The following is a 16,664-nucleotide window of genomic DNA, read 5'->3' as shown; positions in this document are numbered from 1 at the left end:
ACTGCTAGGCTTGCAGAGTTACCTGTCGCCAGCAGCGCCTGGCTGCTCACCCAATCCTGCTCGCCTGTGACGTCTGCCCCTGCACTACTGAAGAAGCAAAGGATTTTCCTGGTCTAACCTAAACCTTCTAGAAGTATCAAGATGCTTCCTAGCAGGCTTTGCGTAATTAGCCTTTTCCCTGTGTTGTTAATTTTGGCTCACTTCCCTGGCAAGTACTTTGGCACTAGACGATGAACTTGGGTTTATAGCTGTGTGACCTCAGGTGTACTTAGCACTCCCCTTCCTTTGTAACATGGAGATGATACTAACAGCTATGTCATGAAGTTAGTGAGGATCAAATGAGTCAATATATGTGTAAAGTGCTTAGAATGTGTCAGGTATCAGCCATTGTTGTTATAATTATATCCATAGCCACCTAATGTATGACTCGAATGGACCACATTCCTGGACCACAAGAAAGCCTGCCTCTGGTGTAGCAATTCCCACAAATATGCTGAGTGAAATAGAACTTAATTACCAGAGAGGCCGGCACAGTATTGCCAGAGGAATTTTCTTCCATCCTCCTGCTGTTTATGAATAAACTAGAGATTTCCAAGACTTCATTGTGGAGATTTCGCAGCTGAAGATGTCGATATCCTGGAACAATGCAGAATTGGGAAAAGCTTGTTAGCCATGCATTGCAGAGCTCTGCAGAGAAGATGCCCCAGGGAGGTCAGTAAATGACAGGGAGAAATAAGACCTTCAGATGGGTAGGGGTGACAACAGGCAGGTAACCGACAGATGTCTTTTCTCCGCGTGCTGCCCCCGGGGACAGTTTGGGGCCACCTAGTGGTTGTAGTTACCTTGTCCAAGTGCTGTTTTTAAACTTAGACTCAAAACGAACATTTTAAACTTAAACAACGTACAGTAGGAAAATCTGATCATTTTTGTATCAAGTCATCTAGACTCACTGTTCTACAAATATTTCCTCTTAGAACAACTTTAGTGATAATAAAGTATTCCAACAACAGAGAGTTGGTTAAAGAAGTTACAGTGTGAGTGTTTGTACAAATATAAAATAGAATAATACGCAACTCTGTAAAGTGGTAACGAAGATGTATATCTATTTACCTGATAAGTTGTTCACTACATATGTTAGTGAAATCAGTAAGTCGCAAAACATTAAGGTTAGTAGGAAGCTTACTTGTTAATATTTATACACATGGGCAGAGAAATAAAGCCTGCAAAAAATATCTACACCAAAAGTAACTATCTTGAAGAAATAAAAAGATGGTTTTTTAAATAAAATAAAAAGATTTTTTTTTAATTGTTTTTGTTCTTCTGTACTTCATCATATTTCTATAATAACTGTTAGGAACTGAATGGTGTCCTCCTAAAATTTATGTGTTGAAGCTCTAACTCCCAGTACCTCAGAATGTGACTGTGTCTGGAAATAGGGTTTAAAGAGGTGATGTTGGGTCATTAGGGTGGGGCCTAATCCAACATGACCAACGGTCCTTATAAGAAGAGGAAATTGGAAGGCAGACACGGGGAGACACCAGATGCTGTGCACACAGACCAAGGGACAGTCCTGTGATGACACAGCGAGAAGGTGACTCTCTGCAGGCCAAGGAGAGAGGCCTCAGTAGAAAGCAAACTTGCTGAAACCTTGATCCTGGGCTTCTAGCCTCCAAAGCTGACACAGTAAACCTCTGTTATTTAAGACACCCAGTCTGTCGTATGTTGTTACACAGCCCGAACTGACTAACACAGTCAGTGTTATGACATAACACAGTGAGTATGACCATGTGCTACTCACACAACGGAGAAAAGAAACAGGAAAAAAAAAAAAAACCAAACTAAAGAGTAGGGGACTGCAACATGTTGGTGGAGCTCAGAGGCTGGCAAAATGTGGTTGCAGGAAGAAGCATGTTCAGGGAACTTGATACTCAAATGAGATCAGCAGGGGCAGCGTCCCCGGAGCTTGTTCAGTCAGTCAGTCAGTCAGTTCAGTCGCTCAGTCGTGTCTGACTCTTTGCAACCCCATGAATCGCAGCACACCAGGCCTCCCTGTCCATCACCAGCTCCCAGAGTTTACTCAAACTCATGTCCATTGAGTCAGTGATGCCATCCAGCCATCTCATCCTCTCTCGTCCCCTTCTCCTCCTGCCCCCAATCCCTCCCAGCATCAGGGTCTTTTCCAATGAGTCAACTCTTCGCATGAGGTGGCCAAAGTACTGGAGTTTCAGCTTCAGCATCAGTCCTACCAGTGAACACCCAGGACTGATCTCCTTTAGGATGGACTGGTTGGATCTCCTTGCAGAGCTTGTTAGAAAGACATAAATAATCTCAAGCCCCAAACCCACTGTATCAGGATCTGCACTTTATTACCCAGAGCCCAGGTGACTTGATTGCACATCAATTTTGAGAAGCAGTGCATGAACATTCTGGACAAGTGTGACAAGCTGATGTTTCCCCGAGGGCCATGGCAAAGCCAACAGACAGCAAGACAACAGCTCTAACCTTTGCTCAGGATTCTCCACCTTCCCCCTGCACCCAAACCTCCCTTGGCTTCCCACAATGACCTTCCACAATGGCCTCCCACCAGACCTCGACTCCAGCCTCAGCCCACTGATGCCACCAGCACAACCCAACCCTCCCTGCTCTTGGTTTCCTCTCCTTACAACAGTTCCAGCTTTAAACATGCCAGGGGTGCATTGGGAGCTACTGGGGAGGGATATATGGGAATAAGAACACAAGGACCACTGCTCCCAAAACAGGCAGAGATGGCAGAGGCCATATTTTATAGGAGATGTTGTCAATAACCTTAGATTTTAGAATAACGTAAAAGAAAAATGCCTTTTGAGGCATGCTCAGGGTTCAAATTTGCATTATCTTCTTCTGCCTCTTATTTTACCTTTTTAATATGAAAATTTCAAACATACACAAAAATAGAGAGAGGCGTGTAATGGACTCCAGGCACCCATCACTCAGCTACAATGATCACGAACTTTTGACAGTGATTCTACCTCGCTTTAGAGCCTTGAGGGAGATGATTCTCTGAGCAGTGACCACCGAGCTGTTGTTCTCCACGACAGCAAAACGAACAAATATGAGATCTTCAAAGTGAACCCGGAAGAGGAACTGTTCATTCCACATGGGGTTCAGAGTATTGCGGTGGATGGGCTTTGTGCGGAAGTGGCAGCTGTCCAAGGCCATGCCCAAGACGTCGACCTCGATACATGGGCTCCCCGTGCTATTACTCGGGCACACGTTCTGCCCAGAGACAATCTGAGGGAAAGAAAGGATCAAAGTCACTGGGGTTGCAAAAGAAACAGATGTCACCACTGAGCCTCACTGCTTCCCTCTGCAAAGAAAGACAAAGAACCTTCTGGAATGGACCAAGTAAATGATTAATAAGGCTGCTAAAAAAAAAAGAGACTGGAATCATGGGAAATTGCATGACTGGAATCATGGGAAAGTTTATTTTGTCAACAGCATTCACCTAACTATAACCTTTCAACTGTCAATATACTGAAACATCTTCAAAAAGCCCCACAATTAAGATGAAATTGTTTGTCAAGAAGTTGAGAAAAAAAGACCTTAATTGTGAAGCCACAAATGTGTTACTAACATTCTCTTCAAAGTGTTTTAGGTGTATCTTTTATAACTCCAAAATGTTTTTCTTAGATAGTTAAGTTCTGGATCAAGTCACAAGGAATGCTGTTCAAAATTTATAGCCTTCTGTCAACATGACGCTATAATCAAGTCTAGCAGAAATGGTCACACAGAAAAGGAGCTGCTGCTCTCCTGTCTTAGGGAAAGAGGAAATGCAGTTTGGCGGTAGGATAATCTGTGAGCTGGGGTTTCCCAGGGGTGTGAGGTATTGTGAGCAGACACTGCTTGGCATTCCTCCTTAGGAGGGAAACAGACGAGATCTAAAGATGGACAGAAGGATAACTTCATCACTCCCTGTCTTTTCTAGCACCCATTCAGTTTTGTGTTTTTTTTTTTTTTTCCCTCAGCTAAGAGGGAGTGAGAGAAGCTGGAAATAAAATTGAGTAATGAACTACAAGGACTCTGATGTTAAGGGCGGTCTGTGGAGTTCTGACAATTAGTTAATTAGACAATAAAAGGAATTAGACAATAAAAGGAATAAGGAGAGGCCAGGAATGACTGTAAGGAGTTTAATTGATTTGTATATTGATGCCTGTTTTACTTTTTATAAGAGCCTATTAGAGTTTAAGATGACTTGCTCTAACACGGAGCTCAGCTTTTCTGGGGTGCACTGAGAGTTATGATTCTGAGGGCCCTGGAAGACAGAATTACCATCACCAGTATGGAGGTGGAAGCAGGGGAGGGGGGTCATCACTCTACCTTCTGAGCTCTGGCAAGTATAGTACCTGGTGATTGTGCACCTAAACCTCAGCTGCTGCCTTCTGAGAAGTAAAGAAATTCTTTTGGGAACTAAATCTGCACCAACAAAATTGTTACATGAGAGTTTGGCCATGCCTTGAAGTCAAAAGCAGTTCATATTCAGTAGGGCTTAAACACCTTCTTATATTCTCTTGGGACCACAGGGGCCAGACTTACAGTTAACGAATAGACGGCAGGCTCCATGTTGTCCAGGTCTCTTTCCAAGGGGGAGAACTTCTGATACATGGAACAGTTCTTGTCCCACAGAACTGGGGGTTTCAGAACATAACCGCAGCCACCATTGGCCTCAAACATGGCGGCATTCAAATGTAAAGAGAGATCTGTAAAATAGCATCACTTGTTATTTGGTCGCTTAAGTGTCATCTTGCAAATAGACTTTACCGATTTTCTCTAAGTTAAACAGGAAGAAGAGAGAACTATCCATTCACTCCATAGATTGAGTGCCTACTACGCGTCAGCTCTTGGGCACCAGAGATACAGTGTGGACCAAGACACAAGATACCCACAGTCTTCATGGAGCTCACTGTCTATGGGATATGCCTCGTTTCCTGCTCCAACCCAGGAGCCGTTCAAAAAAACTCCTGCCACTTAAAACTCCTTCTGCAAATTAAAATTTGCAACATCCTTTCAAAAACTAATCTTTGAAATACTTCATTTTATACTGAATTTTAGAAAGACATAATGGCATTTTCTTATCCCCAAACACCAAACCATGCAGACAATCATACAACTAATTCTTGCCTTTTCAAACGTAAGATGAAATCTTAAGAATCCAAGAAAGACCAGGAAAAGAGCCAAAGAAACATATCTTTTCCTTGAAATCTCAATTTCAACTCATAAATTACAGTATTTCTACCTCTATTTTTAAATTGTAGTTAGGTATGAAAAAACAATCATTATCACATGTGATTCACATTATGTCCACAATCCCCTCAATAATACACTCTGGGAACCCTCACAACAGCTTCCAGTCTTCTGTGGCCAGATTTTATTTGGCAGAGTTGTCTGATGAATGGTTGGATCTCTGTATGGTTTGGGGCTCGTACACACCCAAGTGCTCATCTGATGGCACAAGTCTGTAGAAAAGCTGCATTCCAAGTGAGCAAGAAGTTTATGAGATACACCTGACAAATGTCCCCTCTGACAGATTCCTTCCATGTGCAGAATGAACTCTGCTACCTGGACCAACATCAAGGAAAAGTGTGGCAAATAAGCCCAGCAGAGCAATGAGAAGTTGGCCTCTCTCCTTGTCTTGTGAGTAAAAAAATTTCCCCATAAGTGGGGTTGGCCGGGATTATGTGCAGGCATTTCTGGGGTCAGATGTCTTACACACACATCAAAGCTCCTTGAGCCTCTGTCTCCCTTATCAATTAAATTAGTGCTCTGGATGCTACCAACTCCAGTGTGCCTGATTCATTGGGGACAATTGCCTGCAACCGGAAAAAACTCTCTTCCTGGGAGAGAACAGGCTATCCTGTTACAGAGGAACACAGACGTGGGCAAGGATGGGTCAGATGATCAAGCCCCATTCTAAGAACTTGTGTGTACTAGCGCCTCCCAATAACTTATGAGGTAGATTCTTTTTGTATTTCTCATTTTTATAGATGAAGAAACTGAGGCATGAAAAGTGAAAAAGTCCAAGGCATCTAGCTAGTAAGAAGTGAATGATAAGGTTTGAACACAGGCAGCTTGACTCACAGTTCCTAATCTTAAGTACTGGGCCATATAATGTGCATCTCACAAGGGTGTCATAAAGATAAGCGAGATCATGTGCAAAAATCCCTACCCCAGCCTTTGGAACATAGAAGGTGCTCAATAAACAGTAGGTATCAAGTCATGATTATACTGGCCACGCTCATTTAGGTTTGAAGTCTGATTTCATTGGCATTTGTGTCTATCTTTGTAGCTCTGCAAAACTTCAAAGCACCTTTCCTAACTAAAATCTCACTTGGTGATTTGGTATATAAAACAGATCTACGTGCAGCTGCTCAGTTAGAATAAAGATGGGGCTTAAATCTAGCCCTCCTACTGCCCCCTAGGGTGGTCCCCAAACTTCAACTAGGGCTATAGTTTTAAAACCCGTTTTAACAAAGAATGAATGTGCACAGATATATGTAACTCCATCAACCCTCTCAGTCAATGCATGGGATGGCAGATTAAGCATATCCTTTACCTTTGTGTCCTTCTAGTCATTAAAAACCCTGTGTGAAGTTGACACATTTTCATAATCATTACGCTTATTTGGGGGCTGGAAAAGTCATCAGAAAGTGTGTGACAATTATTCAGAAAAGCACAATAAATATTAATGGAAGTTTTTCTTTTGACTTGGGGCTGCATTTCTACATACTTGTAGGTCCTGGGACATGAGGGAAGAATCATTCTGACCCAAATGGAAAGAACTTTCAGGGGCTGTTGCCTATAATAACCAGGGTCTGCATGTCAGGATGAGGTCAGTTTCCAAACTTAAGAGTTTGTTTTACTGAGTGTAGACCTGGGATACTCCTGGTTTCAGATCACTGCAGACCTTCTTGGAGTTGATGGAGCCATTAGAAATCTTGGGAAGTGACCCTAAGTCCATGGGCATACCTTTGGGGCACCAGGGTCCCCTGAAATTCAGGAAACTTAAGGCAAACAACCCATGGAATATATTTGGATTATTACAAGGGGTATGGGGAAGGGGTTATTTGTTATTTGGTTGGGATATTTCATGGAAAATCAAGCATTCCCTAGCCCAGGAATTTTTTTTTTCCAAAAATTAAAATATAGTGATTCCAATGACGCTTATCTGTCTGTTTGGACTTGAAATTCACCTGGCAATACCTAGAAGGAATCTAGACCAAAAATCAAGAATGATAGGCTCTGCTGAAGCTCATCGAGACAGTGTTAGCGCAGCACAACATGCATTTATTGAGCACCTACTGTATGCAAGGGATTGAACTAGGCTCTACCCCCAGTGTGCGAGAATGAAGACCTTTTTTACAGATAGACTGAAACTGGACACAGTGTGAGCTTTGTCCAGCATGGAAGAGGCTTCATCATTACTGGCTGCATTGAATCAAGAGAGGATCTATGGCAGCACTCCCTCCTGGGTTGGAAGATGACACAGAGGAGAAACCTGAGTGGGGCAGCTGGAACACGCACCCAGCTTGATTTGGGGAAGAGGCTGAGCCTCCAGGGGTGAGTGGAGGCCAAGCTGCAGCCTCCGTGTGTGCTTCCAGACCACAAGGAGGCTTGAGGAGGGCCCCATTCCTGTGTCCCCTTCAGCTGTGGCTCCCTCTGCCATCAGTGGAGCCAGCGTGTCTGCACCAGCCTCAGCACTTCAGGAGGAAGGACACGTCCCAAACCAAGTGCATTTCCATTTCCTTGAGAAAACCATTTAGCTAGTTATTTCAGTTCACTTAAAATATTTCCATATCATCTCAACCAAGGGCGCCAGTGGACACAGGGCCACAGACAGGGCCAGAGATATAAACCCACAAGCCACTTGGGACAGACTGAAAAGAAATTTTTACAGCTTTGAAAATATTTCACTATTATTTCCACTTGCGAGTCCAAAGTGTGCTGTTTTCATAACTTATCAAAAATACTTAATGAGAGCTAATGTTTGTGGAATGCTGTCCGCACTCCAGGCACTATGCTAAGTATGGTATTTCACCTGCATTATCTTATTCAATTTCAACTGAAAGGAGCAAATATAACAAGAGCGAGAAAATATGACTGATGTCTCTAACCAGGGTTGGCCACAAATGGGCTCTGGTGGCGCCAGTGCCAGGTGGCTGGCTGATCCCAGAGCTATAGCTGTGGTTTGACCTTGGCTGCAGACAGGGTTACGCCATGGTGGATGGGTCAGCACGGTTGGTTAGGATCTGATTCAGTGCACGTGAGAGAAAGGCGCAGGCTGCTTGACTATTCAAAGAGAAGAATCTGATTTTTTAAAGAGCTTTGAGGAAACATTCCTCATCTGCTCTTTCTTCATCTGCTGTAGCTCCCCACCTCCCCCCACATCTAAGTGGAACCAGAGAGTTTTATCCTCTAAGCTCTGAGAGTCCTTGAATTTATAAGTCATTCTGTGACCGTGAGCAACTTAATTGCTCTTTGTCTTGGTTTGCTTCTCTGAGAAATAGGGATTATAAAGGTTCCTACTTCTTAGGGTGGTTTCAGAGATTAAATGAGATAACAAGGGTCAAGAGTGAGCATAGGCTGCTGCTGTTTAGTCTCTCAGTTATCCGACCCTTTGCGACCTCATGGACTGTAGCCTACCAGGTGCCTTAGTCCAGGCAAGAGTTCTGGGGTGGGTTGCCATTCCCTTCTCCAGGGGATCTTCCCGACCCAGAGATCAAACCGGGTCTCCCACATTGTAGGCAGATTCTTTCACCTGAGCTACCAGGGAAACCCAGTGCACAGGGAGCCACCTGTAGTAAAAGCTAGCTTGTACTCGGGAGTTTTCAGCCTCACCCGTTATCCCCCGTGAGCATCTCATGGACAGAGGAGAAGTCCAAACACTACTTTCTCTGTCCATATAATTCAGACTTGTTTCCTTTGCATTAGCTGCTCGCTGAGCACTGACCATTCATCTCCATTTCAATCTCAAAGGGATGAGAGGAAGCTAAAATGGTATTAACTTGCAAAGTGTTTGGAAAGACCCTACTTTTTAACAGCAAGAAGAAAAAATGAGCAAGACAGTTACTAAAGAGTATTAAGAAATCTTTACCCCAACAGGTCTTTAAAAACAAATTGGACACAGCTCTATCAATAGCAGTTCTATTTTTAAAAAGTGCTTTAACAACCTAGATGTCCATCTGCAGATGGGTGGATAAGGAAGTTGTGATACATATACACAATGGAATATTATTTAATGTTAATTAAAAAGGAATGCATGTGAGTCAGTTCTAATGAGGTGGATGATTCTGGAGCCTATTATACAGAGTGAAGTAAATCAGAAGGAGAAAGACAAATACTGTATATTAATGCATATATATGGAATTTAGAAAGATGCTACCAACTATCCTACATGCAGGGCAGCAAAGGAGACACAGATGTAAAGAATAGACTTTGGACTCAGTGGGAGAAGGAAAGGGTGGGATGCTTTGAGAGAATAGCATTGGAACATGTACTTTACCATATACAAAATAGATGACCAGTGCAAGTTTGATACATGAAGCAGGGCACCCTGGAGGGACGGGGTGGGGAGGAAGGTGGGAGGGGGGTTCAGGATAGGGGTGACACATGTATCTATACCTGTGGTCGATTTATGTTGATGCATGGGAAAAACCATCAAAATGTAATTATCCTCCAATTAAGGCAGAGACTTTTGCATGAAGCTTTCCTAGTGGCTTAGATGGTAAAAGCGTCTGCTTACAATGTGGGAGACCCAGGTTCGATCCCTGGGTCAGGAAGATCCCCTGGAGAAGGAAATGGCAACCCACTCCAGTATTCTTGCCTGGAAAATCCCATGGATGGAGGAGCCTGGTAGGCTATAGACCATGGGGTCACAAAGAGTCAGGCATGACTGAGCGACTTCACTTTCTTTCTTTCTTTCCAATTAAAATAAATAACAAATAATAATAATAAAAATAAATAAAAAGTGCTTTAAAAATGGAGCAGGAACAAGAGACTATTCAGGACTCCTTGAGGTTTTTTTTCCCCATCGCCTTAACTCTGAAAAGTCAAGAGTACAATTCAGTGTCTAATTCTCTTCTCTTTTCTGTCTTCTGTATTTTCACCCTCACATAGGCCCTAGTTGGGACTCTTGCCCCCTTGAAAACATGTTTTTTGTTGAGATGTAAGATGCAAAGGAGCGAGGGGAGAAGGCAGTCCTCTGGGAGAAGCAGGCCCATTACCATCTGTCTGGTAGTTGAGTGCCACGAGCTGTATGCCATGAAGCCAGAACAGGAGGGGGTTGGGGTTGGAAGAGTCGATGCGAGTGGCAGCCGGGTACGTCCTCAGCAGCTGGCAGGCGGTGTGCTGGATCAGTTTCTGAGAATACCTGCGACATAGACGTTTGGCGGCATTTTCATTCAGCGAGGAGATATGGTAGCATTTGGGAGTTCTAATGATAGCGCTGAGGGATGTGGTTGGGTTGACGGAGAAAGGAGAGTCCTCCCAGGCCTGTCGCATTCCTTCACAGGAACCTAAACCCCCCCAAAGATTAGCCTCAGATTAGTGCAGAACACTTGAGGTATTTTAGAAAGAGAAACCTGAACAACATCGCAGGCTACAATCACAGCACAGGACACATCGGCGTGCACCTGGAGTGTTACCTGTGAGTTAGTCCCCCACCTTGAGAGTAAAGGACAGCCGTTAAGGGTGTGCCTTTCTACCTGCTAGATGGAATGCTACCCGTTCACGAGTCAATAAATAATAAAGCCAACTAGATCTTCCCCCCAAAAGGAACAGCTATAGAGTTTGAAAGTAAATGTAACACCAATTTAAATTAAAAGCCCTAAAGTCCTTTGCCTCAGTACCTCATTTTCTTGTAGATATATTTGCACAGATATAAAACAATGTATGCATATGCAAGGTATTCACTCAGCAGTATTTTTTTACAGCACACACACACACACAAAGCAATAAAAACCCAGGAAGCAACCCAGAAGTTCTACCAGTGAGAAATGGTTAAATAAATGGCAGTATATCCACACAACAGAATACCACAGGGACATTAAGGAGGGTAAGGTAGATTATATGTACAGAAAGCTATGCAGAAAGCTATAGTGCGTATAAAAGTTATACATTTTCAGTTATATCCCATTTGGATTATCTTAAAAAGAATCTTATTTTTCTTGAACTAAACACAATAAACTTAATAGTGGTTACCTCTGGGGAGTAGAACTGGGATGTTGCGAGTGGAAAGAAACTTTAATAATACTCTATAGTTTGAGTTTTTTAACTATGAGAATTTATGACTTTGACAATAAAAAGTAATTAGACATAAACTGGATATATCTTCTGGAATTATAATGGGGAAGAGTACAGTTCCAAGAACCATGAGAAGGTTCCAAGGTGGCTCCAATTTTTACTTCTGAGGCAAACACTTTTAGAATATCTTCAGTGAAAGACTATTTTTTAGGAAGTTAAGAGGATAATTTTGTAATTAAAAAAATATTTACACCACACTTAGATAATATGAATAATCATGACTATAAAAAAAAAAGATTAAAAATTTCCAGGGAAGTGCTTAGTGAAATCTCAGAATTCTCCAGCATGCAGAATCAGGCAAAGATATTGTCAGAAGGTGACTTTACTTTTTCCAGATGTTTTGTTAAATGGTGCTGTCTCCCCGGGGCTCATTCTGCCCGGATTGTTGCCAAAAATGGACTTCCTGCTTTTCCTTTCTTTTCCTCTGCTAGAGCCAGATGCATTTAGAGTTGACAGGCCTGTTCCCATAAAATGAAAATAAATAAGCCAAAAACTACAAGCAAGGGAACTCAACATTTTCCATCCCTGCTAATGTTTATTTTGAAGTCCTGCTACTCCCTTCTAACCCAGTACAGAAGATCTACTAGCATTTTTAGCACGATTAATAATAGCATTGCAAGTAATGACAGTGAAGTTTTTATCTCTGTAGGCAAATGAGACAAGACCTTCAGGATTATTACAAGACGACCACAAAATCACACCCATACCTATTGGGTTATGCAACAGAAAGATTTTGAAAAATTGCAAGAAAAAAATCTTTTAGAGCCTAAACGATTAGACTCTAGAACCTAATTAGTGCAGTTTGGAGAGATGAAAGAATGGTCAAAGGCCTGAGCTGTCATATAATTGTGTGCTAAGTCGCTTTAGTCCTGTTCGACTCTCTGTGACCTCATGGATTCTAGCCTGCCAGGAACCTCTGTCCATAGGATTCTCCAGGCAAAAATACTGGAGTGGATTGTCATACCCTCCTCCAGGGAATCTTCCCAACCCAGGGATCGAACCCACAGTCCCCTAAGTCTCCTGCCCATTCGCGGCAGTTTCTTTACCACTAACACCACCTGGGAAGCCCATATCATAACTGTCCAGGATCAATTCCTGCCCATAGGAACCTTGATTTAACATCTACCTTCTTGGCTCCTCAGCTGCCTTATCTGCAAAATGGGTTCAGTGATAGGAACTCATTCACAGGGTTAACCTGAGGATTAAATGGGAAACAGATTATGCTGATAACTATGTTTCAGGGCTTCTCTTCCTCACTCCTGGTCCAGCCACTCTTTGGATCCTTCCTGTCTGGCCAGTGCTAGGGCACATCAGGAACTTCACAGGTATTTGCTGAATGAGGAAACAAATTCACACCAAACAAACCTGGCAGCTGGGAAGGATATAAAGGCAACAGTGAAACCAGAGTTGCCTTCAAACTGGTCCCACTCTCTACAATTGTACCATTAGAGAGTAATTCCTTTAGCTGAAGCAGTATTCAGGAAGGCCACTTTAAGATGAAAATAAACTTTCCAAGAATATCACGTGAGAAGACAGGAGTAAGTAGTGTTTAATAAGAGTGTGGGCTTCCCAGGTGGCTCAGTGGTAAAGATTTTGTCTGCCAATGCAGGAGATCCAGGAGAAGCGGGTTCGATATCTGGATTGAGACAATCCCCTGAAGGAGGAAATGGCAAACCACTCCAATATTCCTGCCTGGAAAATCCCATTGACAGAGGAGTCTGGCGGGCTACAGTCCATAGGGCTGCAAAAAGTCGGACACAACTGAGCTCAGTAAGAGTGTAGACTCTGGAATTTAAACCCTGTTCCCTGCGGAGCGACCTCACACAAATTACTTAACCTCTCTCACCACTTATTCCTCATCTCTAAGAGAGTCCTGGTTAGGATTACATGAGATAATGTATATCTGCATACTTAGTAGGGTGTCCTGTTCAGAGAAAATGTTCAGTGCAAAGTTGCTATGGGGCTTCTATATCTTTTTTTTCCTCTGAGGTATCTGAAACTGCAAAGATGCACAAACTTGAACAAGTGAATTCTTTATCTTAAAACTTTTTGTGAATTTTGCCCTCTACACAATGATGTAACAGTGGATTTTCTCCCGAATAAAACCGATGAAGGGTCAGAGTGAGGGGCTGCATTCATTCTGGGGTTTTTGCACACACCCTGGAACATGCTGACATCCCCCAAGGGTACATGATCCCCTTTGAGGAGCCTGGGTGTTCTCTGGGGTGGGGTGAGTAAGCAAGAAAACAAGCGCTGAGTGATCAAGAAAAGGGAAAGAATCTGGAGAGGCCCAAAGAAGTTATTGAAAGAGCAACAAAGACCCTTAATCTGCCCGGTTGGTCCCTTCACCAATGACAAGGACAACAACCATTTCCAATGAGCCAATTATTTTCTAGATAGTGTGCTAGTCACACTGTGCGCCTTATTGATAAGTTATATAACAACCTTGCAAGTTAGGACTGTTTATACAAACACCTTGCAAGTCATGCCTCTTTCACCAGTAGAGAACCCAGAGTGCAGAGAAGTTATAGAACTGCCCTGGCCGAGTCACCTGCGGAGTGACTGCCCATGGAGCAGGTCCATGATCTGGGGAAGGACGCACCCATGGTCTTCATGGTGCTTCCCTGCTCTAAAGAACTTTTTGCATGGTGGCTCCTTGGGAAGGGACTTGGGATGGTGAAAGGTGAGATGCATAGAAATTGATGATGTAGCAAAATTAAACCAACAGTAGAGCAAAGTGAACACTTTTAAAAATTATTATATTCATATAAATTTTTAAGTTGTATCTCAAAGAAATTCACACTGTAGGGCATTTTCCTCCTGAATTATTCAAACAAATCATAATGATAATAAATATTTAGAAGCTATTATGACAATGATTCGGGCAATGCAATTTAGTCATTACGAGAAAGGAAATAAATTTGGGGAAAAAATGTGAGAAACTTCAATTACTAAAAGAAAGGTTAAAAAGGGGGGGATTAGAATATAGCATACTTATAAAGGATGTGTGCTATTTAAACACTTTAAAAAACAGCACACTTGGAATTTTAAAAACAAGCCAAACAACCCCATGCTCTGCCTGTGCCTCGTCAGAAACTGTACCAAATGACCTTTGACCCTTCCACGATCCTCTATCAGTAGAGAAATGTAATCTTTCATGGTGACTTCAAATATCTCTGGGAACTTGTACTCTTTGTTGACTCAGTGCTTGAGAGGAAAAGACAGAGCCAGAGGAACGTTCTGGGTGCAGTGGCAGCTAAATTTATAAAGAACAAGAGATGCAGTGAGTATGGTTCTTGGATGGAGTGGTCTTCACATTTGTTCCTGAGATGAGGGACATGCAGGCCATCAGGCTCATTGACAATGAAAGAATTTTATCCCATGATAAGAACAATTTCACTAACTATAGATATGGTGTACTCATGAGACAGAAAGTCCGGATCTGTGAAACTAAACCTACATGGCCAGCTTCTTTCGTTTCTTTGAAATCTCTTGTTGTTGTTTAGTCTCTAAGTCGTGTCCGACTCTTTTGCGACCCCAGGAATATGTAGCCCGCCAGGCTCCTCTGTCCATGGGATTTCCCAGGCAAGATTACTGGAGTGGGTTGCATTGCTGGCTACTTATTCACTCTTATCCTCCTCAACAGAATATGCTAGCAGATAGGCAGTAGCAGCTGCCAAAAGTTTAAAAACAGTTTATATTTATATATTTTAAAAGATGGTAACGATAACCCTATATGCAAAACAGAAAAAGAGACACAGATGTACAGAACAGACTTTTAGACTCTGTGGGAGAAGGCGAGGGTGGGATGTTCTGAGAGAATAGCATTGAAACAAGTATACTATCAAGGGTGAAACAGATCACCAGCCCAGGCTGGATGCATGAGACAAGTGCTCAGGGCTGGTGCACTGGGAAGACCCAGAGGGATGGGATGGAGAGGGAGGTGGGAGAGGGGATCAGGATGGGGAACACATGTAAATCCATGGCTGATTCATGTCAATGTATGGCAAAAACCACTACAATATTGTAAAGTAATTAGCCTCCAACTAATAAAAATAAATAAAAAAGAAAAAAATAATAAAAAAACAAAAAATAAAAGCAGTTTATAAGAGAAAATCTAAAATTGAGAAAGTTCTATGATTTTTATCCTCCTCTGGTGTGTGAAGAGACCACTGGTTATCTAATTTTTTGATAGCCTAAGACCTCTGTCCCCTTTGCAGGGCAGAGTGTGAGAACTGAGTCTTAAGATAAAGCCTCTGGAAGCAGGATCTGCATCCAGACCACCTTGAAAAAAATGAGGGTTGGTGTTTTAATTTCCCTCTCTAGGTCAAATTCATCCAAGCTGCTTACTAACATTTAGATGGGTGCCCCAATGCCAGCTGCTTTCCTGTCCTCAGAAATCTTGTACAAGGAAATCTTTCTTCTTAATAAGAGGAGATGAATTTTTCTGACTTCCAGATATTTATGGATTTCCTGTTTGCCCTCTGCCTCCTGCTGTTCCATTTGGATGAGCTCATTAGCAGCACACCCTAACAAGACAGGAGGGTAGTCCTAGGGTTAAGAGCAGGACTTTGGAGGCAGACGAGCTTCAGAATCAGAATTCTATTCTTTATTAACTGAAATGCACAATTCTGGGGGCAATGGTTTATCAGCGTAAGTTCACTTGTACTTCTAAAAATGGCCAATTGGGGAAACCTCCACTGAAATTTTGTCCTTGATCTTTGCAGTTTGGGTGGAGACTCACTACCTAGCTCAGGGATGGGGCACATGACATAAGTCCTAGACCAGGGGTCCCCAATCCCCAGGACATAGACTAGTAGTGGTCAGTAACTTGTTAGGAACAGGGCCCCATAGAAGGAGGTAAAGGGCAGGTGAGTGAGTGAGCAAAGCTTCATCCGTATTTACAGCCCTTTCCCATTCCAACTCCTATCAGATCAGCAGCAGTATAATGAATGTAACGCTCTTGAATCATCATGAAGCCTTCCTCTGCCCTCCTCTCCCACCCCTTCCCCCATGCAGTCTGTGGAAAAACTGTCTTCCAGGAAACCAGCTCCTGTTGCCAAAAAAGATTGGGGACCACTGCCCTAGACTGTCAGAGCATTGCATGTCCTTGATCACAGTGACTGGTTTGGGGATGGGCAAAAACCCAATGAAAAACAATGAAACTGCTGCTGAAAGTTCTGAAATAGACTCATCCTGAAGCTGAATCTAGAAGCATGCAGTGCTGGCCTGCTGCAGCTGCCTTGCCACCATGAAGGAAAAAGGGCCAACACAGTGGTAACCCAGTGAGAGTCAATGGGGTGATCCTATGAAGTGAGAGGAAAGCCCTG

General features: G+C 42.9%; 1 protein-coding gene across 4 annotated transcripts in view; it reads right to left on the bottom strand.

Annotated features, from left to right (window-relative positions):
- Window positions 1–16,664, bottom strand: part of PLCE1 (phospholipase C epsilon 1) — a 361,223-nt gene that overhangs the window by 19,334 nt on the left and 325,225 nt on the right. For all 4 annotated transcript variants that reach the window (XM_043926636.1, XM_043926638.1, XM_043926637.1 and 1 more), the window contains 5 exons: window positions 11,661–11,792; window positions 10,257–10,547; window positions 4,573–4,736; window positions 3,009–3,270; window positions 518–636 (listed from right to left, as the gene is read on the bottom strand). In XM_043926636.1, coding sequence (XP_043782571.1) covers window positions 518–636; window positions 3,009–3,270; window positions 4,573–4,736; window positions 10,257–10,547; window positions 11,661–11,792 — 968 coding nt within the window. The remainder of the gene's footprint in view (window positions 1–517; window positions 637–3,008; window positions 3,271–4,572; window positions 4,737–10,256; window positions 10,548–11,660; window positions 11,793–16,664) is intronic.

This window comes from Cervus elaphus, chromosome 15, assembly GCF_910594005.1.
Source record: "Cervus elaphus chromosome 15, mCerEla1.1, whole genome shotgun sequence".
Taxonomy (NCBI): domain Eukaryota; kingdom Metazoa; phylum Chordata; class Mammalia; order Artiodactyla; family Cervidae; genus Cervus; species Cervus elaphus.
This window is presented reverse-complemented; position numbering and strand designations above follow the sequence as displayed.